At 36.2% G+C, this 26,231-nt stretch overlaps 1 protein-coding gene across 2 annotated transcripts in view; it reads right to left on the bottom strand.

The window, feature by feature from the left end:
- The window catches only part of macrod1 (mono-ADP ribosylhydrolase 1), a 63,203-nt gene that overhangs the window by 4,545 nt on the left and 32,427 nt on the right, over nt 1-26,231 (bottom strand). Inside the window, exons 4-8 of one of the 2 annotated variants that reach the window (XM_084132314.1) lie at nt 20,782-20,811; nt 10,870-10,986; nt 4,591-4,838; nt 2,918-2,948; nt 1,847-1,920 (exon numbers count right to left, since the gene is read on the bottom strand). In XM_084132314.1, coding sequence (XP_083988440.1) covers nt 1,847-1,920; nt 2,918-2,948; nt 4,591-4,838; nt 10,870-10,986; nt 20,782-20,811 — 500 coding nt within the window. The remainder of the gene's footprint in view (nt 1-1,846; nt 1,921-2,917; nt 2,949-4,590; nt 4,839-10,869; nt 10,987-20,781; nt 20,812-26,231) is intronic. The other variant, XM_084132315.1, reaches the window with a different exon arrangement.

The following is a 26,231-nucleotide window of genomic DNA, read 5'->3' as shown; positions in this document are numbered from 1 at the left end:
AAAAGGAATACTTGATACTTGATGGTTATTATTTACTGAGCGATGTGCATCCATATTGACCAGTATGTCCAGCCAATCAAAATTTTAAATGCAATATAACCTATAAATCAAGTTAATGTCAATACATTGCTTTCTATCTTGCTTTATTGCAGAGTTGTAACTAAACTGACTTGGAGACTAGATAATCATTGTCTTGTTTTAATGAATGTTGTACTAGTATGTGTGCATATAATGAGGAGTGCCATCACACCCATATTGTACTGGTCCCCACAGATGTTTTGTGCAATGCGGTTATCTTTGAATGAATGAATGAGGCATTTATATAGCGCTTTTCATATGTAATACTGTACACCCAAAGCGCTTTACAATCATGTCGGGGTCTCTCCTCAACCACCACCAGTGTGCAGCATCCACTTGGATGATGCGACGGCAGCCACAGTACAACGGCGCCAGTGCGCTCACCACACACCAGCTACAGGTGGAGAGGAGAGAGAGGGATAGAGGATAATTCAATGGATGGATCTTTTCCGAGCTGCAGTTTGTAAACAAACACCATTGCCCTTTGTCGTTTATCAAACATAATAGTTGTATTTCACTCATTTTTTTCTGTCAGGCACAAGGTCACAGAACACAGCCCTGGAAGTGGCCGGTGTTGTAAGCAAGACACAGAAAGACTAAAATTTGCACTGCCCAGCTGGGTTACTAGAGGTAGATGCACATCAACTTAACTTTACTGTTCTTTGCTGACATCGAACTTGGAGAGGAGAGAACACAAGTCGACCTGATTGCTGTTCCCGCAATTCACTCTCATGGTGTTTTTTTTCTCTCTTTTCGTGACCAGAAGGATAGTTCCACTTCATTTTCTCATCGATATTGTAAACTTTGATTGACGCGCTTTGACACGAGGTGGAGGCGGGGCCTTGAGTAATTTGCGGGGCCCTACGCAACTTGCGTAGTGTGCGTATAGGGCTGATCGGCTCTGAATATTCCATATAACTGATAAATAATGTTCATTTATTCACAGATTTTGACTGGTATCCAAATATTTATTACCTCCTCAAAGAAAATGATTTGATCCACATAATGCAATTATGAATATTTAAAAATAATGAAAATATAAATATAATAAAAAAATAGATAATAAAAAATTCAAACCAATAAAAGTACCTCTCTCTTTCATTCTCTACTATTCTCTCGGTGCGTATGGAAAGTGGAGGGGTTAGCAAGCACCAAAGCACTGGTTAATTAGTGTGCTGTAATTAGAGTGTCTCTGTCATTTTGTATATCTGTAGCGTAAAAGAAGGCGAGAGCGACTAAACGCGGTGCAGAGTGAGATGAAAGCTCAGGACAGGAGAGACACATCAGTGAGAGATGAGAGAGGGGGAAAAAGACAGATGTGACCAGGATAAAGCAAGAGAGAGAGAGAGAGAGAGAGAGAGAGAGAGAGAGAGAGAGACAGAGACAGAGACAGAGACAGAGAGACAGAGAGACAGAGAGGCGCCGCAGTTTGGGATGTGCAGAAGTTTTGTCAAAGATATCCTGATGGCTCATTTCCTGTTAAATTTACTCTGGACTCACATTTACTCACAGGGGCCAGAGATTGTGTCAATTCATTTGTGAATTTTTTGTATTTGTACTGTTCTGCAAAGCTTATACAAGCTCCGTTAGGAACCAATTAAAACTGAGGTTATATGTGTATGTGTGTGTGTGTGTGTGGTGCATGCTGACTCAGAAAAGTAAGTCCCTGTGCAGCCACCATCTGTTTGCCACGGCGTGCTCCTTATCGAACAATAACAACAATGGCAAGAAAAGAACACCAACAGGGAAATGACACACACATACACACCTTCTCGTGGTTTTGCTCCAGGTATTCTCTCACTGTTCTCAGGGCAACTTCGACTGCTTGTTCAGGCGGGTATCCTGCACCACACACATCATCCAACACAATACACATCAGATTTACACTAGGGCTTTCAATCAATCTAAAAGTTAAATCACAACATAAAAAAGGGGTTTAAATTGCAATATACTGATTGACTGATTACAATAATCACAACTATATCCAAATAAGATCATTCAAAGACATTACATTAATGTGGCAGAGGAAAGCACTGAAACAGTACAAAAGGGTGAAAATATTTTTTTTGCTTTATATATTTTAAATGTTGGGCGTACACCCAGGAAAAGTTATTTTCTATATAATGAATCACACTCAATTGATGCATTAAACTGACAGCCCAGTAAATCCAACAGAGCAACACAACCTTATATTATTACGGATACACACATTACTTTGAATCACCATATTTTCTGCATGAAGACTTTTTACTGAAAACGATTTACTTATGGTGGTTGTTTTCAAACTGAAGCTGTTCGCTGGGTTCATTTTTGAGTTTAATCTCAACACGTATAGCTAAGAAGGGGGATTATAATCAGTGACATGCTCCCGCACCTAATCTCTCCTAATCTGACCGTCTAATCCCAGCCTTAATCTGGAAATCCCTCATACTACTGCAAGTGATATCCACTCCCGGGATTCCTAAAATGAGTTTCCTACTAAATAAACAACCACAATTAAAAACACATGCATGAGCAGCACAGAGGTCACAACATAGCCGAGGTTCATAAACGTACCATTTATTTGGTTAGATAGAGCGTCATAAACACAGGGAATGAAGTTGATGTTATTCATAAATGTTATTCATTGATGTTAGCTCATATATGCGGTTAATGGACGATTATAGGTTTTAATAATAAATGAGTCTATTGAAGACTCTAAATCAACCAACCTGTAATCAATTACACACAGTCATTTATAGACTATGAATATAAAGGACATATAAATAATTGATGTGAGACAAAACAATTAAAGATGAAAAGTAAACATTGATTAAGAGAAGCTGTAATTTGCGCTTACCGTATACTCCAGTAGAGATGCAGGGGAAAGCCTAGACATCAACATCAAAGAGACATAATAAGAAATAACGACTTGAATTTTATACAATTAAAAGTGTGCAAAATTAGTTTTCTTATCTACAAACTAGTAAATGTTTCTCTAAATAAATGTGTTGTATTAAGAAATTAAGGTTTACAAAGCACTTACTTTTGGACCTATTAGTACAAAACCACAACAAAAACAGCTTTTACAAGGGAGGTTGAATGTAAACTGATTAATTACAACCCATTAAAGATACAATCCTTTACTAATGACAAACGAGCCACTTGTGTCCCAGAATTAAGGACCTTAGAAACAAAAGCTTTAATTTAAAGCAAATGGACCGAGTCACAGTAAACTGTTGCTGCTTTTAAAGGCATATTCTGCTAAGGAATGTCTTGGGAACCCCAGCACGTATTGATATAGTACTTTGAAATCAATTAAGGGAATGAAAATTCTGTCATTTATTCACCCTCATGTTCTTCAAAACTTTGGATTACTTTATTTCTTTCATGGCACACAAAAGGAGCTACTGTACACTGCTGAACGTCCAAGCTTCCACTTTTCCACACAAAATAAGTGAATGGATATGGGGGATGTTGAGCAAAATATAATAAAATAAGACCTTTGTATTCGTTTCATTCTGTTTCAAAGCTATCAGAAGACTTGTAATGATATAATGGATAACTTTTAATGACACTTTAACGGTAATTTTTTTTAGCTTAATTATTATGTGTCTCGGTAAAAATTGTAATGATTTTTTTTTTTTTAGCACAACAATTTTTATGTTCCATAGAAAAATTATGTGTTAAAATTACTATTGTTGTCACTGCGTAAATAAAGTTTTTCGGTAATTGAAATAAAGCTGAAATAAAATATAAATATGGATGTAAAAAATGAAACAAAAATCAGAAATGTTGGCTTGGCAACTAACTAGAAAATTACTAAAATTAAAAATAAATGACCAAAAGATATATAAAAAATATAAAATAAAAGTTAGATAAAAAAATATTAATAAATACTTTGATATAAATATAAAAATAATACAAGTATTAATAACACTGGGAAATGTTAATGATGAGTGAACTTTTATTTTTTAGATGAAGTACTCTGAATAATACTACACTTAAAGGTCTTTTTTCACAGCAAAAACCAGTTTCATAAAGATAAACAGGAAGTCCTCATAAGACATTATGATGCTGCAACAATCGCTTGCTCTTTTTTGAGAACCTTAACAATAGATCTTAGCTGTGCCTGTGTGTATTTTTATCCTTGCTGGTGCACTGTTAAAATCTTTTATATATACAGTAACCTGTCTTCAATAAATCATTCCCCGAAAGAAATAAAGCTGAAGCGGCTCTCAACTGTTTTAGTAGATTCATATAAAAATTGTTAGGGCACCGGTGGAGTGCGAGTTATCTGCTGTGTTATGACTAGACTGCTGGCATTATGATTCTTGTACCGTGAAGCAGCCGTGAGGTGTGAGTGATACAGGGTGAGAGTTTAACATGTTAACAGTATGTACCTGAGTTTATGTGCATGCAGCGTTAGGATCGAGACTGCGGTAGGCTGTTAAAATTGCATACAAGTAGTTGTATCACTGCCAAGACATGAAGTCTGAATTTGTTATGAGTGTGTGTGTGTGAGACCCTCACCACAGTCCGCAGGTGGTTCTTAGTTGCTGTGTGCAGACAGTTATAATAACAGTTTCTCAGCGCTTGTTCCTCTCTCTCCCCCACTGAATCGTGCACTATCGGCCCCACGGTGTGAATAACATCTGTGAAACAGAGAGATACAGCCAAAAACAGAGAGAAGTCGTACAAAAATATCAGAAAATATGTGAATGTGTGTTTAATAACTTCAACTTTCTGTCTGCATCCCTCCCGTTCATCTATCCATGTCCCTAAAACACAAATATGTTTATGTTACTCTATCATTCAAAAGTTTGGGATCAGTACGATTTTTTTTCTCCAAAAAATTTACACTTTCGTTCAGCAATGACCAGAAGTGTCCGTTAATACATTTATAATGCCATTACAGGAATAAATTACATTTTAAAATATATTATAAAAGGAAACAGTTATTTTAAAGGCACGGTAGGTGAGTTCCAGAAACATGTTTTGTTATGCTGATTGAAAGTCTCTTCACATCCTGATAGCAATCACTAAGTTAAGTGGTCTAAATGTATGTATATGTATATTTATCGTCTGTGGAACGCATAGGACCATAAAATGTTCGTCCAATCATTGAAATTGGTCCGAATGCAACAATACGATGTCCTACCTGACTGTCAACATATGTATTTCCATACCTCCGTGCACCCTACTCGCATAGACATCACACGTCATCACCTCGTTTCATGCTATGCAGAGTTACACAGAAGACGGAAACCAGTGACGTTATACTCGGAGCGGTTTGTGACTCGAATTTATGCGTTTCAATGGCAACGATATTAATGCTGAAATGAATCTGCAGCTGTCAGGTGGTACAGGTCAGTGCTCTTTAAGTTTTTCTATGTTCATTATTATTGTAATGTTATGTGCTTTCATGTGTTTTGAAGGAGTCGTGGCTTTGGAGACGCTCTGAAGGGAGGGTGGGATCTTATGCTTTCAAAGCTAGCTCGCTATTGCTAGTCTCTCCGAAAACTGCCTACCCTACCTTTAAATTGTAATAATACTTCACAATATTAATGTTTTTATTGTATTTTCGATCAAATAAATGCTGCCTTGGTGAGCATAAAAGACTTCTTTCAAACATGGTACTGATCCCAAATTTTTGAACAGTAGCATATATTTTAACTATACAATTATTTTCTTAGAGTAACTAAAAATGACAAGAGCAAATGCACTTTGTTTAGTCCACACATCTGTGCAGTATGATGTAATGATATTGTTGATACTGATGTTATATTAAAACAATTAATTCACCTAAATATATGGATCTACATTTTTAAGTGATTAAAAAAAGGTTTACAGTGCATTAAAAGATGGTATAACATAAAAACATGAATAACATGGTATAGTAAACAAAAATCAATAATTTCTCTTAGTCCTATTAAAAGTTCAAACAAATGTCATTCAAATATATTAAAGGGCTATAAATTACGCATTTTAAAATGTTCCATTAATTAGTGGTACCGGTATATCAGTATCAGTGATATTGGCCTTGGCAGAACTAGGCCTTTGTAACACAGTCTGGCTGACTTATAGAAATAACTGATGGCTGTTGGATGGGTCTTTTGGCTCGTTTCTTCTTATGACATGATGATACAACATCGAAAAATCTCTTCACAGAAACTGCTGCACCGATAGGCGCTGTCAACAGCTGAGTTGATGAGCACTGATAGTGTTTAGTCCTTTCTACACCCCACATTTACCATGGAAACCGCAGTTTCTACCAAAATACCCAAGTGGCGGCATTTGTTATAAATAAATAATACAGTGAGATAAATAAATAAACAAATTCATATGGAATCCGCAGGATTTAGCAATCCTTTTACTAGAATTGATTACTGTAATTACTATAGTAATTGTTGGCAGATTCTGTGGTTTCCAGGGTACATGTTCATAAGCGTAACAGGAAACAACTGAAATCATCAAAATAAAAGATGTTTGATTACTTTTATTTGTTCTAAAGTAAAATTTAGAGTGTGCATGTTCAAATGTTTAATTGAAAATTTCCTTAGTCTGCAAAAGAATAATGATTGTTATACATATAATAATATAAAAATGGTCTCTATGGCAATTTTCAATACAGCAAGTGCGATACTTTACATGCTTTTGTAAGGTCTTTTTTGTAAGAGAAAGTGATTAACCCCTGATGTGTTATTAATTATTTCTAGACTTTTGATTAGACTTATTCACTTATACCAACTACACTTTCTGTTTGTGGTTACCAGCATTTCTGCCATCTGTCTGTTTCTCGATTACTAAAGACCCACTTGTCTCCATCCTGCACCCTCTCATCTCAATTTCCTGTTTCCTCCTCCCATTGACACTCAGCTTAACCAGACGGTAGGTCCGTTTCCCTTGTCCTCCTTTTCCGTCTGCGTCTACCTTCTGTCTAAAACATTCATCCATCTGTCCTCTCAATGTCTTATGTCCTTGTGTGTCTCATCTGTGGCATGTCCTCAATCCTTCCCCTTTGCCCCGCTTGTCTTTTGGACGTCCAGCCTCCCTCCGTCAGTTCCACTCCCACTCCTCTTTCCCTCATCCATCCGCCCCCCGACACCTCTCTGCGCTGCGTGCTGTCCGGCTGCGTTTATTTACCGCTGCACTCTGCAGTGTTTACAGCATCGATCCACCTCTGTTTGTTTAGTCCAGCAGCACCATCATACATCAAGTCAGGCAGAGACATTAGTCACACACACACACACACACACACACACACACACACACACACCTAGACGCTCACATATGATATGCAAAGGGAAACAATGGACAGAAAAAAAAAAAAAAAAACTGAGAACAGAGGGCATATGTTTGACTGGAAGTACAGTGTCACGAAGTGTTGTCATGTTTGTGGCACAGCATGAACTGCTAAAGCGGGTGTGGAAGAAAGAGAGACAGGATGACATAATCACCGCAGACACAGGTGCAGCTGGAGGTTAAAGCAAACTACAGAAAACTGCCGGGAGGTTTAGATATCGCACTGCTCAACTCCCTCTGTCGCTCCTGTTTGCTCTCTAAAACAAACACACACAAGCGCGCTTACAACAGAGTGAGCGGGGAAGAAATGAACATTTTCTACAGATTTCAGATGTTTACGATGGAGCATAATGTAGATTCGGGACCTTGTAGCTAAAAGATAGTTTCTGAAATATATCATTTAAGCTGTTGACCTAATCTAATAAATATTTGTCATATAATCATGTCATTTATTTATTTATATATATACTTTAATTTTGTGTTGAAACCTGACATGCATATGAATAGACACAATATTGTATATAAATAATAATTTATTTAACCAAAAAGTTTAGATAGATAATTTCCAGATTATTTATGTACCGTATTTCAATACTTTTTGCTTTAATATATGCTGGGTCACAGTGTGGTCGTACAGCTTGTCTTCTAAACCATTTTATTTCACCATAACTTCCTGATCTGCTCATGAGAAAACATACCATTCTCTTTCTCCCCACGCAGCTCCCAAACCAAAACCTGACAACACCCATAACGTATCGATGAATCTACTCCAAACTTGCTATTATCAGGCTCTAAATCACTCCCCTGTTTGTTCCCCCTCCTTCCCGCCTTCATCCTGCCTGCTCGCTTTTCTCTTTCCTCTTCTCCCTCCCTCTCAGTGAAAGATTTTCTGTCTTTCTGCTACCAAGTCTAACTGTTCACTCATCCAGACCAAACCCAAGTCTCCTGTCTCGTGCACAAAGGGAGGCCCTGGTCTCTCCCACCAAACCCCCTGGAGAAAAAGTCAGTGTGCACAGCTATATTCCCATTCTGCAGCAGGGGAGCAGGTGCGCTGACTTAAAAAAAGACAAGAGATCTGCTTATCATCTGAATGGTCCGAAGGTGTTCGACTCACTTTTTGTGTTTCACCCCTTTTTCTCAAATTCAAATCAGCTTGGCAAGCTAAGTTACAATATACCCGTAGTCACCAGCCGATCAAGCACGACGGCCCGCACAATAGATCCCTCTTCTTTCACCTTGGCTTTCATGCGACTGGTTTTGACAAGAAAAAGCTGTGATTTTAAAGAAAGTTGCAGCTCAAAATTGATTTGAGATAACAGCCTTAATTTTAGGTAATTGTAAAAGTACAGTGTATTTCATTGGATTGTTTAATAAACATAATTAAATAATCAAACCTTGTTATTCATCCAGTCTATGAGCAATGAGGGGAGAGAGAAAAAGGGATTAGTTAAATAACAGGAGAGAAGGGTGGGTGTTCGACTGGCCTGTGTGGATTTTAATTAGTGTTAATTGGCCACAGAGGGAAATGAAGGCTCAGAGAGAGTGTGTGTATGTGTGTGTGTTGATAAATATGCTACTCTCTTCTCTTTCTCCCCCGTAGCAATGGTTGTTTTGTATGGTTGGGTCCCTAGTCAAGGCTGTATTGGTACACAGGTGGACTTGGGGACTGACAGGATTTGCACATTCTGCCTTTCATTCACCAATGAGATCCACTGGGTTTATAGTTCACCCCCTCAACCCAGGCAGAGTATGTATTATTACCATACTTCTGTTTTACTAGAAGACACAAACATACACTCCCCTATCCTCATCCAAAAAGCAACAGATGTGTGAGCACATGTGCAAACTGCAGCTCAGCCAGTCAAAACATGACAATACTCTATACAAACACACAAATCTCAGATTTTATTTGGGGACTTTAGTCTGTGATTATAGATGGTTTCTATTACTATCACGCAATTGAGGTTAAAGCTGAAGTATGTAATTTCACCACCACCGAACTGAACTGCAAAAACAAATATTGTTTTCAAAAAAGGTTTTCAAATATGCCCACATCAGTCCTTGATTGAACAAACTGACAGCCCCGCCCCAACTCGCGCCATTGGTAGAGTATTTTTTTGTGTACGACTAGACGGGTAGCTCAAAACAACTGGGCTACAGAGACAAAATAAATAACCTATGAATAGCTTATTTATAGCTGTCTCTGCATATTAAGATAGGATAAACAAAATATTTAAAAACCAAAAAATGTACTTCAGCTTTAAGGGTTTAAAATAAATGAATTCTAAGCATTAAACGTTTGCACATTACTCGTTTTGCTATGGACATGACTGACATCTTAAATCTTCCAGCATGTTGAGGAGAGCTTTGCTATTACTTTTTCAAACGATCAGAACCTAGAATCTAGTGGATGATACAATATATAAAAATCCCGTAGATTTACACTGAAGGTGTGACCTGACACTTGGGGATTGGCTGAACATCCAAGCATTTGTGGCAGCCAGTTTTGCATTGACAAATTTGAACTTGCACCGCCATGATGCTCTCTACCCACAGACAGAAACCTGAACATTTTCATTTAGAAATGTTACATTTTAACAGCTCACAAATCACAAATAGTCCAAACACCTGTTCATACATAACTTATAATCCGATCAGTGTGCGGTGCACGCAGCCAGACACAGACACTAATTTCAGTCCTACAATTACTGCTGATATTTACTGTTCTACTCCCCGCAGTTCGGTACAGTACAGAAAGAGAGAGAGAGATGAGAAGGAAAAACACAAAGTTGGAGAGAAAAATCAACTAAAGACTACGTAAAAACTAACAGAAAGCATAGCCTGGAGTGTAAGGCAAATCACTGGTGTGTATGTGTATGTGTGTGTGTGTGTGTGTGTGTGTGTGTTGGGGGTGGCTTGAGAATCAGCAGCGTGTGCATCTCTGTCTCTGAACAGCAAGGTACAGTGGGGGGGGATCATAAATTAGACAAGGAAATTACTGCTAAGTGTGCGAATAAATTAAAGTGCGCTTGCTTCTGTAAACACTGTCTGACTACATAATTACTGAACACTCTCTGGAAGAGTGAAAGAGAGGGAGGGAGATGGATGGGGGGAGGGAGGGAGAGCGATAGGGAAAAAGGTTTGCGTTGATGGTTTATTCATTTATTCATTCGGCAGCGTGCAACATGTACGCAACCGTTTGACATTTCGCTAGAGAGGTTGCAAACACCTGCTTACTATCCTAAGATGGGAAATATAAAACCTTGCAAAAGTCAAAATCAAGAGTAATTTAGTTTCTACAAAAGTACTGTGCTGACTTTGATGCAATCAAGCGTAAACATGAGCAAGGTTTGCTCTTTTCCTTATCCATTTAGCATACTGGAAGAAATGTTTAATTCTAACAAATGATTCTGAATTCATCATCATATTCCAAAGAGCTCAAACCATTTCAGACAGATGTTTATATGGCATTAGTGTGATGATCAGTTTGTTTCATGAGCAACTCACATTTTGCAGGCAGGCCGTAGGCTCCGGTGATCTTGGCCTCCCCCGTTTCGCAGCCGTTCAGAGTGGCACATTCCTTCTTCAACAGAGGACCAGCTCCACGATGAATGGCACCATCCACTGAAGGGGGAATATATATACACACATAAATATTCATATATGTGACCCTGGACCACAAAACCAGTCACATGGGTCAGTTTTTTTAAATTGAGATTTATACATCACCAGAAAGCTGAATAAATGAGCTTTCCATTGGTGTATGGTTTGTTAGGATAGGACAATATTTGGCCGAGATACAACTATTGAAAATCTGGAATCTGGGAGTGCAAAGAAATCAAAACATTGAGAAAATCGCCTTTAAAGTTGTCCATTTATGTTCGCGATTGTGGTGCATTCACTCACAAAAATAAATGTTTTATATATTTATGGTAGGATATTTACAAAATATCTTCATGGAACATGATCTTTACTTAAAGGTCCCGTATTATGCCCCTTTTCACAAGATGTAAAATAAGTCTCTGATGTCCCCAGAGTGTGTATGTGAAGTTTCAGCTCAAAATACCCAACAGATCATTTTTTACAGCATGTTTAAATTGTCATTTTTTATAATACTTATTTTCCTCACTATATATACACACAATAAATATAAATACATAGTAAGACATAAAACATATTATAAATGCACATATGCAATATTTAGCCAGATAATTCAGATGGCAATTTACCAACATTTATGATATATGTTCTTTTTTTATTTACTTTAATTTACTTTTTAAGACATTTTAAGCATAAAAACACCGGTAACATTTTACATTAATTAACCACATTAGTTAACATGAACTAAGAATGAACACTACTTTTACAGTATTTATTTATCATAGTTAAATGTTAATTTCAACATTTACTACATTTTTAAGATCAAAAGTTGTATCTGTTAACATTACTTAATGCACTGTGAACTAACATGAACATTTTTATTAACTAAAAATTAACAAAGGTTAATAAATGCTGTAAAAACACATTGCTCATTGTTAGTTCATGTTAGTTAATGAATAAACTAATGTTAACAAATGAGAACTTATTGTAAAGTGTTACCAAATCACCTGCCACCTCTCAATCTCAGGCAGCTGTATATGATGGGCCCTTTCTAAAAATGTCGTCCCATGACAAATATTGTGCAGTTTGGGATCGACACAGCTTGTTTACCCCACTTTAATGCTGATAAACCCAACCCCCATTTATCATTTGAGGACACAGATTTCTCATAGCACTAAGGGCAGCAATTTGAGGGTCATAACAGTTTTACTCAAGGGTTTTCAGCGCCCTGGCACTTTTGCTGATATGTGCTCAGAATCTGCAGGAGCGAGAGATAGAGTGATAAAAAGATAGAAAGATAGGGAATATATACCGAGAAATACCAGAAAGTGAAGTGGAGAGAAAGATGAGGAAAAAACGGAGAGAGACGGAGGGACAGATGGAGGGAAGTTGTACTCAGGGCTTTGGAGTGGAGGAAAGGAGGATGAGAGGAAGCAATAGGGGAAAAGATGTGAATGTGGTGACGAGGTACGTCTGTTGGGAATAGCTTGCTTTCCTGTGTAATTGCAACATGCATGCACACACACTTTTTATATTACACAAACATCTTTTTAGCAGGTACTAATTGGCTTTTTGCTCACCTGACGGGGTTTGTGACACGGAAAAAAACATATATATAGGATATTTTCCTATATTTCATACAGTTTTTTTTCAGCTCTCTGTCATATGTGATCCTATCATTTAATCCCACGCAACACCTACGTGCACGCAAACATGCATGCATGGGCTCCACACACACAACATTTCTGCGTACAAAAGTATTAATTAACAGTTGTTCTCAATTTCCCATCAAATTTGGTCTGAACTGGTCAGCAAGTGTTATCGAAACGCAGCCTCTTACACAGGGGTGTAGGAATGACTTTGACATTGGGGGGACATATTGGCCACTATGAATCAATGTCCATCCCACCACCATAATAGCAACATACAGTATGGTGACGTGGTACAACATGTATGGAATCACAAACAGCAAATAAATAAACAAAATCATCCAATCTGTTTATTATTAGACAAATATTTGAGTTGGAAAACATAAAAGTGTACAAGCCCCATGGGCAGAAAGGAGAGTGGCACTTTACAAGGCAAATATTTGATATGTAACACAGATAAATCAATTGCCAGCTATGTAAAAAACTTGTTACCTCTAGGGGGGTCCGGGGGCATGCCCCCCCGAAAGAAAATGTTGAACAATTTAAAGATAAATTCATTAATCTGGTGCATTTTGAGTCACCCGAATCCGCTGTTAAAAAAAAAAATAATCCAACCGCCCGAACCTATGATATTCTTTGATATCTGCATCTGATCATCACAATTATTCAAATTCTCAGTGTTAAGCATGATAATATGGTAAAATATCACACTGAAGTAGGCTGATTTAAAAATAACATTTATTTAAAATAAAAGTTCTTCTTTTGGAAAAATACATTTCCTTAATAGTCTAAACTTCAAACTTAAATTGTCAACGTTTCACTGTTGGAAAACACTATCGGAATATTTTTTTTATTTTTTACCTTTATAAAGGGCTCCATCTTTAATTTCAAATCCTTAAATTTGATCAATACATATTCAGTTAGAATAATAAGACACTAGGCTGTTACCAATCAAATTAAAATTACATTGAAAAAATACATCTGTATTAAATTAGATTATTAATTGAAATCACTTGTCCCTTCAAAAAAAAAAAAAAAAAAAAAAAAAAAAAAACACACACACACACACGTGTCCCGGACAAGCCCTGATATGTTTTCATTGATTGGTTTTCCCTGAAGAGTTACGTTGAAAACGAAAGTAAAATAGTGACGCTCGTTCATTGCGTTTTACCGTGATGAGAGTGCCGTGTCTTTATTTAAAATCAACACATTATAATGATTAATCTGTCATACACCCTCGATTAATTGGAATGTTATGTTTTTATTACTTGGCCCGCCCGACCCGCGGATTATCCGCGATCCGCGCAGCACAATCGGCAAACTATACGGCTTGAGAACGAATGGACACGGGCCGGGAACCCGCAACAGAACCGTGGAAAAACGGCCGCCTCATAATTCTCTATGCAGGAAAAACCCTCTTTGTCGCGCTTTCAAAATAAAAGTTCCAAATGTACAGTTTTTGTCCCTGCGGTATAGGCTAATTTTTGGGTGGGACACATGCAGCATTTTCCAATATTGAGGGGGACACGTCCCCCCCGGTTCCTACGCCAATGCTCTTACACCGTGTCCTAACTACACGCGACGGGACGCGCGATAAAAGGTATCTTTTCCATGTTAATAAGAGTTTTCGTCCTAACCAGCCGCGACGGCGACACGCGACGATTCTATTTTAGAAACGGTTTCTATTTTTCTGCGACGTCGCGGCTGGAACAATAAACACAAAGTGTGGCAATGATAATTTCAGGTACTGTTTATGGGACATTCTACCAGAAACGTACATTATCTGTCCTTGAATTGTTACAGTGAATAAAAAAGTATTTCATCCAAAAATTTCTAAAACTGGCTCATAGTTGATTTCTGTGAGTTGTTCTGTAAAGGAATATGACATTCATTAGGTTCTCAGATATTTTTTTCTTTATTAAAAACACTTTTGAAAACTACAAATCCTGTCAATGCCCTTGTCCCCAGCCAAATTGGAGCTACAGCTTTCATAGTTTTGTTATGCTACAAACTGTTATTTATAAAAAAAACCTCATCAATAACAAGTTTAAGCTGTTATCATTCACATCAACTGATCAAAAACATGAAATTATATATACATTCTACAAATAAATTCTATTTTACAACTGCCCCCATGTTTTGGTCAGTCCTGTCACGTTTACATAAAACTCGACATAAAATGTGTGAAATATGCCTTTAAGGGTATCACTCAGAGGAAGTGACATCATTTGACCCAGGTGAAGCTTACATTGATTAAGGCTGAATTCTGTCATTGAATTGTATGATTTTAAGCTTGTTTTTGTATATTTTTTTTAGGAAGACGAGCTAAAGGGTCAGGCCCTGTCACGGTAAAACATTCCAGAAAATAATGAAAATGTTTTAAATCCAAAACATGTCTAAAAAGGTTATTGAAATTCCTTGCTTGCATGTTAACAGTTTTTATGCTAGCATGCTAGCAGGCTGAGTAATGGCAGTTTAAAATGGCCAACCGTCAGGCCCTGTCACATTCCCGTGTGACACAGCCTTACAAATTAATGTTATTGTTCTTTTTTTATTACATTTATTGCATATTTTATGTATTTAATGCATGCAATAGTAAAATTAAGTCCAAGGTGCTTGATTTTTATACAACTGTGGCCATGGAAGTGATTTAAACACCTGAATTCAATTATTTGGAGGGCTGTCCCAATACTTTTGGCAATATTATGTATGTCCTTGGCTGAATTTAACCATAGTCTAATATTACATTAACATTAAAATTATAATAATAATTTAAAAAAGAAATGCCAATCAAAACTTAAATAAAGAACACAAAACATAACTTTTTCTGCATCATCAAAATCCATAAAGTCAGTCCTGTCACGCCATGGTCAGTCCTGTCACACAGGAAATATGACAAAAGTGTACTATTTGAGGAAATATTAATTAATTAATCTCTTTAACTGTGTAGATGAAGGTGGGGGTATATATCCACTACTATGTTTTTATAAAAATCTCCTATGTAAAGTTAGTTATTTTACAACTATATGAGTGCCTGGTGGGTATTCTGTGATTTTGTGTACTACAGTTGACCGAAAAGTTACTTATATTTCTTAAATGAATTATAAAACCATGTTAGATACAATCAGGGACATGTGATCAATAAGAAAATGCTATTTGTATCAAAGAAATTCATTAGGAAACCATTCTGACATATACAAATTTGTCTGTGACAGGGCCTGACATTTTAGGGGTGAAATGCGTATAAAAATGTATTTTATTTAATCATAAAAACATGCTGAGATGGCATGATATGTGTTTCTCATAGTTTAACATGTCCTCCATATGTCTCAACGTTCAGATTTAAGAAAAATATATTTTTTCCCCCAAGATTTTTTTTTCTGGAAATGTACGTTTCTGGTAGAACGTCCCTTATGTTTCTTATTTAATTTTACACCGTGTCCTCCTAACCAGACGCGATGCGATAAGATTCCAGCGACAAATAATTTGTCTGTCCACACTAGAAAGCGACGTGACTACAAGATGCGTCAAAAAATCAATCAAAACCCACAGCCAATCAGAACAGCGTGTGGGCGAAGTCTCGCTGCAAGTGCACACTGCAGGCTAGTGTGGACAGACAAATTATTTGTCGCTGGAATCTTATTTTATCGCGTCTGGTTAGGACACGGTGTTATTGGCTGAGATGGTCACCATGGTAGCCATTAGTAGGAGCCATTAGATTGGATCTGGCACATCTGCTTGCCCATGTCACAAATCCCTCGACACCAAAGCACAATCTCTCTCTAAACATATGCCTGCCGTTCTGGGTTTTAAACCAGAATACCAACATACACTCAGTGCCAAGTGGAGAACATAACACACATTTTCACTCAAAAAATAAAACAATCAATCAATACTTATCCATGTGCAGCTTTCCAGGTTGCTAAAAAACAGACAAACATATGCCAAAATTCAACATTACACCACAAACACAACAAAACCCAAAGATACTCTAATGTCACTGTGTCCTTTTGTACAATCTGGAGCTTTCTCAGCTCTGAGCTTCAGGACTGATGTCTCCTAATTTAATGAAAGAACATTTTGATTGCCTATAGTTATATGTGCCATTTACAACTATGATCCATCTGACCGTGAAACTAGGAAATCCAGCATGAATTATTTTCATCACTCACTCGCAGACTCTCTTCCTTATTTATTTTTCCATGTGTCTTCCTTTGACTTCCTGTCTAGCACACAGCAAAGAAACAATTTTATTAATCAGTATTTTTTCTTGTTTTCCAGTAAAAATATCAAAACATCCTTTAAACATACACTGTGTAAGATAATAAGACTTGTTTATAGAGTTAATTTTTTTACCACAATTATTTTATTTTAACAATATTTAATGATTAAAAGTCATAAAGAATAAAAGACTAAACTAAATACCAACGCGGCAAGAAAAACAAGCCTAATTCAAGACATTCTCTGAAAACCAGCCTTATACACATTATCGTATTATATCGTTATCATTTTGCTTCTTAAAACTAGATTTCAGAGACTATATCTTGAATTTAGGCTTATTTAACTTTACTGGCAATTTTTTTCTTCTTGTAATAAAATGAACTTCCTTCAAAAACATTCTATTCTAGTCTAAAAATGTTTGTTTTAAGGATGTTTATTTTATTACTGAAAAAAGAAAAGCCCAGAATACTTAATAGACTTTTACAGTGCATCTGAAATGCTGACCGAGAATAAATGGTGCTAGAGTTTGAAAAACAGTATCCGAAACAAACTATATACCACTATACGACACATCCTAACTCATCCATGCTTTTCTTTATTCTCTCTTCTGTTGTTTTAAACACATCCTCTTGTTTTTGCCCTCTCAGCTTTAGTGCTTTTCCTGCTTTAAACACCAACAGGCAGAGACTCACCCCTCATCTCTCTCTCTGCATGCAATGCTCTGAGGCTGTGTCCTCCCTGATGTATAGTTTGTCCCTGCCTAATTATCACCCAGGTTTGCCTTAACAAACCTCAGGAGTGGAGCCAACAAAAAGACAGGGAGAGAGTGCGAGACTGAGAAAGCTGATGTGTTTGCGTACTGCCGACAGAAATAGAGAGAAAAGAGGTGTTGGAGTGTTATGGAGTGAGGAGAAGAGGTGATGGGGTAGGGCAGTGAGACAGAAAGATGAGTTCGGAGTAAAACAGAGAGAAAGATAGGGACATGGAAGACATGCAGAGGCACGAACTGACAGGGAGGTTTAAATTGAGGGAGGTGAAGGTCGGGCCTAAATCAATCGCTTTTGCCATTTGTGTTTGAGTAACTACAGAAAAAAAACAGGTCAATATACAGCAGTGCGCACTTCTGAATTTGTGTTTGTGTGTGTGAGACGTGGTTCTGATGAGTAGGATTCTCAAGTGCAGATTTATCACTAGTATTGATTAGCTAACGGGCAGGCACTTAACACGGGCAGAGAGCAAGAACTGCGCACGCTTACAATCGACACACATGCATATGCGTAAATACTGAGTCAACAGTTGGACATTTCTGTTAATTTGCATAGCACTATACTATCGTAAATTATATACCTAAGATCTTGCAATTCACTTTCAAAATGCACACGTACCTCTTACAAAGACCGTATACAACCGATTTGTAAACCACCATTCAAAAGTTTGGGGTTGATAAGATTTTTTGGTAACACTTTACAATAAGGTCTCATTTGAAAACATTAATTAGTGCATTAACTTACATAAACTAAACATGAGCAATATATTTGTACAGCATTGATTAACCTTTGTTAATGTTAGTTACTAAACATGTCTTCAGTGTCACATGATCCTTCAGAAATCATTCTAATATGCTGATTTGGTGCTCAAGAAACATTTGATCAATGTTGAAAACGGTTGTGCTGCTTAATATTTTTGTGGAAACTGTGATCCATTTTCCCCCCAGGATTCTTTGATAAATAGAATGTTCAGTTAAAGATCTTTTAACATTATAAAATGTCTTTACTGTCACTTTTCTTGATTCTTTAAAAAAAATTAAAAAATAAATCTTACTGACCCCAAACTTTTGAACGGTAGTGTAGATCAGAGTTAACATAAACCATTTGAAGTTTGTAGTTAGTTTTAGGATTTGCAAGCAAAAAATAAGATATGTATAGTTGTTATCACAGCCATTGACAGTTGTTGCATTTCCAAAACAATGCTCATTAATAGAGTCACACATGGCAATAGTTTGTTTGTTGTGTGAAATATTTTTTTCTTTTAATGGTTAATTTAGTTTAATTACATTTAAAAAAGGTGATTTCCTTTGTCATAATGAGTGTATATAATCTGGCAACAAAATAAACGAATAAATAAATGCAAAAATTGAAATTCAAAGTAACATCTTATGTTCATTTATTTATGACATAATAGCCTATTTTATTTATTCGAGTAGAAAAAGATCACAAAGTGATCAGGGAGACATGAAAATAGCACTGCACTGTAAAAAAATATATATGATCAATACGTTGGCAACATATATTTTTGCATTGCTTTAACTCATCAAAATAAGTAAAGCAATTTTCAACCTTCTTATGTTATACAAGATTCAACTTTTTTTTTTTTATGTCAGTCTAATGTAATTTAAGTTGAACTGACTTAAACATCCAAGTTGATGTTAAAAATTTAAGGCCTTAACTTTTTTTTTTTTTTTTACAGTGTAGGAAACTGTTTGCCAAAAACTACTGTCAAATATACGGTTTAACAGTCACTATATAAAATTACTTAACCAAAGAATGCCATGATTTACCAATTAGAAACAAGTATTCCAGAGAAGTGTGTCTTTTACTTTTGAATACGGTTCTGAGATTGTTAACCCAAAGATGACCTTCACTCACCCTCATATCTTTCCGAACCTGTATGACTTTTTTTCTTCTGAGGAGCACAAAAGAAGATATTCTAGAGCGCTGGGGTCTGAACATCACTGGGTCCCATTGATTTTTTATTTATTGAACTGAATGGAAAAAAATAAATTTTTCTTGGAATGGAAAAAGAACACATCTTCTTTTGTGTTTCACAGAAGAAATAAATTAATAAATACAAGTTTGGAACAACATGAGGATGAGTAAATGATGAGAGAATTGTAATTTGGATGAACTCTCTCTTTAATTCTGTCACGATGGTTTAGCAGCCAGTCTGGTGGAAACGTGTGTGCTGATATTATATAGCTACTGTTGCTATTTCAGGTTAGAGGTGATTTCACACAGTGCACAGTCTATTGGAAAAAAACAATTGTTACATGTTACACACTCATTATTTAGAACCTCCCGGGAGCAGGAACATTACAGGCCCGTAACTAATGACTAAAAGTGCAACTCTGAGATAATTGCAGATGTAGTTACTGATCCTCAGGAGAAACCTACTTATGTGATGGGCTGTAGTTTATGTTGGATGTTAAACAATGTCAATATTACAACATGGAACATGTTCAAAAATACATAGAATTACCATGGGACCATATCCAGATACCTTTGCAGCTTGGTACTTTTTGTTATAGTCCCCTTAAATGTGAGTTAAGACTTAACTGTTTGTGCAGCTGGAATGCCAAAGAGCTCATTGTTTGATGAATATTTGAACGTACAGATAGAAGGCAGGAATCTGAAGGCTTTACTGTATTTCTGAGAAAATCTACCGTCTTGTCAGATCCAAGTACTTTTTAATACATCACAGTGAGCAAACAGTTTTGAAAAAGCTCTTTAATTTCTCCATTATATTCAGAATCTGCTGATGAATTGTTTTTCTCTTGTCGATGTTTGTGGGCGCATGTGTGTGTGTTCTATCAGGGCAGCTCTATCAGAGATGGTTTAAGAGTTTAGCGCTCATTTCTTCTCACTGGGTCTCTAATCACTCTTTTGCTCCTCAAATAGCATCTCTGTTCTCACTCACGGGGCTTTCAGAGATTGTCTGTTCAAATTCAGAAAAGTGCAAAGCCTCAGGCTGACAACAGCTCCCATCACACACATACGTTCTCACTCTCTCACCTTTGTTTCCACCTGCTGATTCTCACTTGCTCTCTTTCACCTTCTAATTCCTCTCACCTCGCCGATGCTTCTCTCCTTTAATGTCTTTTCCCACTTGAGCTGTCTCTACATTTGTCTCATTCAGCCTCTGAAAAAGAGGGGAGAAAAAAGAATTGACTCACCTCCTCCTCCACCCAGAAGTGTCTTGTTAGCTGAAACGACAAAAAGAAAACAGGGGACTCTTCAGGGAAGATGTCAAGAGACATTACAGCAAACAGTGACTTAAAAGGAAGTAATACCTTACTGGTGACTGACAATACAAATTTAATCAGAGGGGAAAAGTTCAAGGACAAGAATTAAAGAACCTCAACTCAATTTACACTACCGTTCAAAGGTTTGGGACCGGGAAGATTTTTTTATTGTTTTTGAATAGACTTTTATTACGATCATCTTTATCTGGTATAAGTACTAATGTGACATATTACAATTTAAAATATATTTGAATATATTTTTAAAAAGTAATTTATTCCTGTGATGCAGTCTTCAGTGTCACATTATTCTTCAGAAATCATTATAATATGCTGATTTGACCTTTATTATTATTATTATTATTATTATCAATGTTAAAAACAGTTTTGCTGCTTAATTTTTTTTAATAGCGTTATACTTTTTTTGATCAATAGAAAAAGCATTTATATAATATAGAAATTTCTTAATGCGCCGTTGCTGAATAAAACAATTTCTTTAAAAATAATATCATTTAATATAATATAATACAATATAATATAATATCTACTTTTATTTTGTCAGACTGTACAGATGTGCCTGAGCCTGGTCATCCAATGTGCTAATTGACATTTGCATCAATACAGTAAAAAGCAGGGTCCTGAACCATGTGTCATAGGTGAAACGAAAGCCAATTTTGTAAATTAAACTTGTAGATAAAGAGCTGCTTTTTCCATTATAAGATGTGAATGAAATATACTGCAAAATATTTTTGTCTATCAATCTCCACAAAAAGGAAAAATTGCCTCTGTGCACATCGAACCATGTTGCACAGATTTGAGTTCAAGTACGAGGCTGTCGCAAAACAAACCAGAAGTGAAACAACACTGTTTCATGATCGACAGTGAAGCTAAAACACAAATGAGCAATAAGATAGCGGGTTATTTTTTCCCATTTAAAATTCATTACACCTCTGCACATGGACATTAAACTGCATGATAAGTGACGATCTTATGAGCCAACAAATAATTTACCAGATGGAGTTAATGTAAGCCCAGACAAACACATTTTTTCAAATGAATAGACACACAGCCACAGAAAAAAGCACAAACACATACACACATGCACAATTTAGATAGACTGACAAACAGAAAACAGTATGGAGAGAGAGGTAACCATAGCAACCCCAAAGCCCAAAGGTTTGTTACTGAAACCTAGTTAATTACACAGGGAGGGCAAAGGAGGAGAGATGGAGACAGACGAGATGAGAGAGACAGGAGAGAAGGAGCAGGAAAGATGTAATTTGCAAGTGGAGGCCCCTTTCTTTCCTGTCTGTCAGAGGGAAAAAAAACTACAAGTGAGAAGGAAAAAGGGATCAGATATACACGAGGAAGGACAGAGCAAAACAGTGGGAGAGAGAATGAGCGAAGGCTGTAAGTTGATGATACCCCAGGGAGAAAGATTTACCATCTGCTTAAACCCTGTGTGCGGTGTCTTACCCAGGGGAAGGGTGACAGTAGTACCGTAGAGATGATGATGTTCGCACACACCACACACACACTCACACACACTCACACAGCTCTGTGAGGCATATTGACATGATGAGATTGTATGCGGGAATGTGTTCACAAAATGCAATCTTCTTATTCAGAACTGTAACAATTCCTTTCAGGCAGGATGAAATGGATCTGCGATGAAAACAATGTGCATGAACATCAATACCGAGGTCGGGACTGTAAACAAAAATACTGCGCTGATTCTTAGTGTCAATTCGACTCTGCACAGCAAAGCACACAGCAAGAGGCAATATACACCAATGACGAGTTTACGGGCAGATTAGGATCACGGAGAGAGGGATTAGAAAAAAACAAAACAAAAGGATGAATAGTTGAGAATAAAAAAAGTTCAACAGAAGGTTGGGGGTGAGAGGAGGGACGGACGTGGACGAGAGGCAGAGAGAGACAAAGATAAAAGCTGAGTGGTACATTGATCAAGAATGTGCAACAACATAGGTACAAAAACTCCATAATTGAAAAGATGAAAAGAACAAAAGAGAAAAGGTATTTTTCTTCAAAAACAGCACAGCATGAGTTTGCATCATTTACATTTCTTTTTTTGTATTTTATAATAAACGCATTAATAAGAAGAGCTGACAGAAAAGTTCCAGCTCATATTTTTCATTTATATCAGAGGCATGCAGTGGTGTTTTGAAATGAGGCAAAGACCTCACAGTTTAAAAAAAAAAATTAAATAAAAAAAGTTTTGTGTGTGTTCTTCTTTTTTTAATAAATCAAATTTAAACGTTACACTTTTCTGGTTAAATAAACATTACATTACATTAAAAAACAAAAAAATAGAAAAAAGGAAACCAAATACAATTCTGTTTTTTTCCATTTATTAAAACCAAGTATAAATCTCATCAAGTTAGAGTTAAGCATTTTTGCATTTATTCCAAAATAATAACTAAAGGCAGTAACAATTTAAACAATACATTTTTTTTTAACTAATGTTCAGCTGTTCTTTTTAATAGTCAACTAATTTTCGGAACATTAGTCATCAAGCTCAGTAAACACTGGTCACAGACATGAAGATAGGGTACAATGGAGCTAAAGAAAAATGTGCTTTTCACTACTCCCATGATTGCAGGAAAAATATATATGTTTGTATGGAACATTGATGGAGCAACAGATTTTGTGTGAAAATAAATCATTAAAGGGTTATTTTGTTTAAAAATCTTGTATGAGGTCGGTGGCAAGGTGGGCAAGGCACAAACAGTTTTTTTTTTTTTTTTTTTTTTTTTTTAACCACACAGTGTAAAAGGCTCACCAGCGTGGGGGCAAAAGGCACAAAGTATTAATACAAATACTTAAGCTAAAATATGTTTTTAATAATGTCTAAGTTAATACTTCAAAACAATCACTTCAGAAAAGTTTGTACTGTTTTCTATTTAAAAATAATTTATTTTTATTCAATAAATATACTATCATTAAAATATTAATACAAATATATTTTAAAAATACAAAAACAAAATTATTAGAAAAAATAAAGATTTTGAAAGCATTGAAGATAATTTAATAAAGATTTACAGTAGTAACAATAAATTATAATCTATTATATTATATGATTAATATTATAATTTTAAAAAAATGGTTTCATTATAAATATGGGGATTATGAAGGTGGACACCCAACTTAATATATGATATTTACCATCTGAATCTAACCATGTCATGTCAACAAACTGAAAAGTCAGCCAGCTTTTTATTATCATGTTAATTATTGTGCCTTTTGTCCCAACAGCAGGGGCGCATTTTACCCCAAATACCATACTGAAAATCATTAAGAAGACCTTTGTCTCAAAATATATTAATAATTTTAGCAATTCTCATTTTCTACTTAGCAACATTTAAAAAAAAACATCAAATATTAGATCAAATCAGCACAGAATCAATTTTGCGTTGCAGCCTGCGATCACGTCAAGGATCAGACAAATTTCCACGTGCATCTCGAAAAACGGATGTTTTGGAAAGTGCTGTGGCAAGTTGTACCATCTAGTTTAGAGAAAAATCAAATCAAATGCACCTTTTACCCCAGTGTGCCTTTAGCCCCATTGTATATACTTTAATTTCCCCAAGCTGATTGCACACACAAAAAAAAAAAAACACAGTCATCATGTTTTTAGGCCATTTCAAGTTTGATTTTGACTTGGCAAGGTGGTGATATCTAAATGGCTGAGCTGTTTACTTACTTTTTAATTAGTCTTCCCATTGACCCAATCATTTTGTTCATTCAGACTGTTTTGCGAACGCGGAACATGCACGAAAACAAGAGACGGGATTTATCACGTGAACCACTCATAGCCAATCATAACAAACCACATCAAATTATAGCATGATGGAGGCATTGCCTCCTCTCACGTGACTTTCCCCCATTCATTCTCAATTACCCCCCACCAATCCACCGAATTCTTTAGGGGGTCTGTTAAAACTCAAAGGGCTCAGGGGAGGCAAGAGAGATGCTGCGTCCCGCTGTAACGTTACCTGCTGGTGTCATTTTTGGACAGTGTTACTTTAGAAAAACTAGTGATTTATACACTTTTTAATGACACATTTTGTAATATTTGTGTTGTTTAATTTTTGTAATATGGATTATTTTCTCATCCTATTTTTTGAGGAGGCAATGCCTCCCTTGCCTCCTTGGAGAAAACGCCCCTGAAATATACACATAGCTTATGGTAAAGGAGTCATACAAACACAACACAATCAAGTGTGGTTGTACAGAAAACGTAATGGTCAAGTGTTTGGAACGGAAGTGTGTGTTTCTGAAATAGCCTGCCACCAGGGAGAGAGGGTGAAACCAGTGAGAGAGAGACATTGTGTGTATGTCTGAACAGATGTCCTTAATGTCTGACACTCCAGAACCCTGCAGACACCTTGGCTTGTGTCCACAATCACATTCGTAAACACGCAAATACACATGCACTGTACATTATACACACCTCCTCTCAAAATATCTCCATAAACATTTACTTCACTATATGTGCAGGGCTACAATAAAATGCAAGTCAAAGTCAATCCTACTCACAGTTCAGTGCGCTGATAGCTCAGGACATGCACACAGCCTCACAGTCACATGCAGTCCGAGAGGGAGGCCCTAACAGCAAACTGCATGCCATGCATTCAAATTTAATATGACACAACCACAAAAAACAACGCTGATAAGGCTGTACACAATCACATTATTCAAAAGGCGAATCAAGTCTCAATGAAAAGGTAAACATTCCATATAATCTTCATTGAGTAAATAAAATCCTTTGAGAAAACAGTCAGATGGTAATTTTACTTAAAAATGCACGTGGTTTATGTATGGAAGTGATCAAACACCAAGACGCCTGCTTGGAAAATGCTGGGAGTGGAATAGGCTAATGTTTAACCTGGAAAATGTATCATCAAATGTATCTATGGCAGATGTGGTGAAAATTTAAGTGTGAACCTTGCTGATAGGGCTATTTTATGAATATGAATGTTCATATATATATATATAATTATATATTTATATGCACACGTAACCTATATATACTGTTGTCTAAATGATATAATAAAAAACATAAAAAACAAACTTAAATGCATGATATATATTGACACTTTAGGGTAATTTAATATATAATATTTAATATATATATATATATATATATATATATATATATATATATATATATATATATATATATATATATAGCATTTATTAAATTGACCTAAAATGTATATATTATTTGTATATTAACGTCAAAGATAGATGTTTTTTTCGTAAAGTGATCCATGTTAAAATCTGTTACTCCGCTAAGGAGATGAAGGGGTGGAGTGGCGCGAAAGAGAGAAAGCGCGAGGCGCATCGCTCTGAGTGACAAG

This window comes from Abramis brama, assembly GCF_963993115.1.
Source record: "Abramis brama genome assembly, chromosome: 13".
In the NCBI taxonomy this organism is placed as follows: Eukaryota; Metazoa; Chordata; class Actinopteri; order Cypriniformes; family Leuciscidae; genus Abramis; species Abramis brama.
The sequence above is the reverse complement of the archived record's forward strand: the minus strand, read 5'-3'. Positions and strand labels throughout refer to the sequence as shown.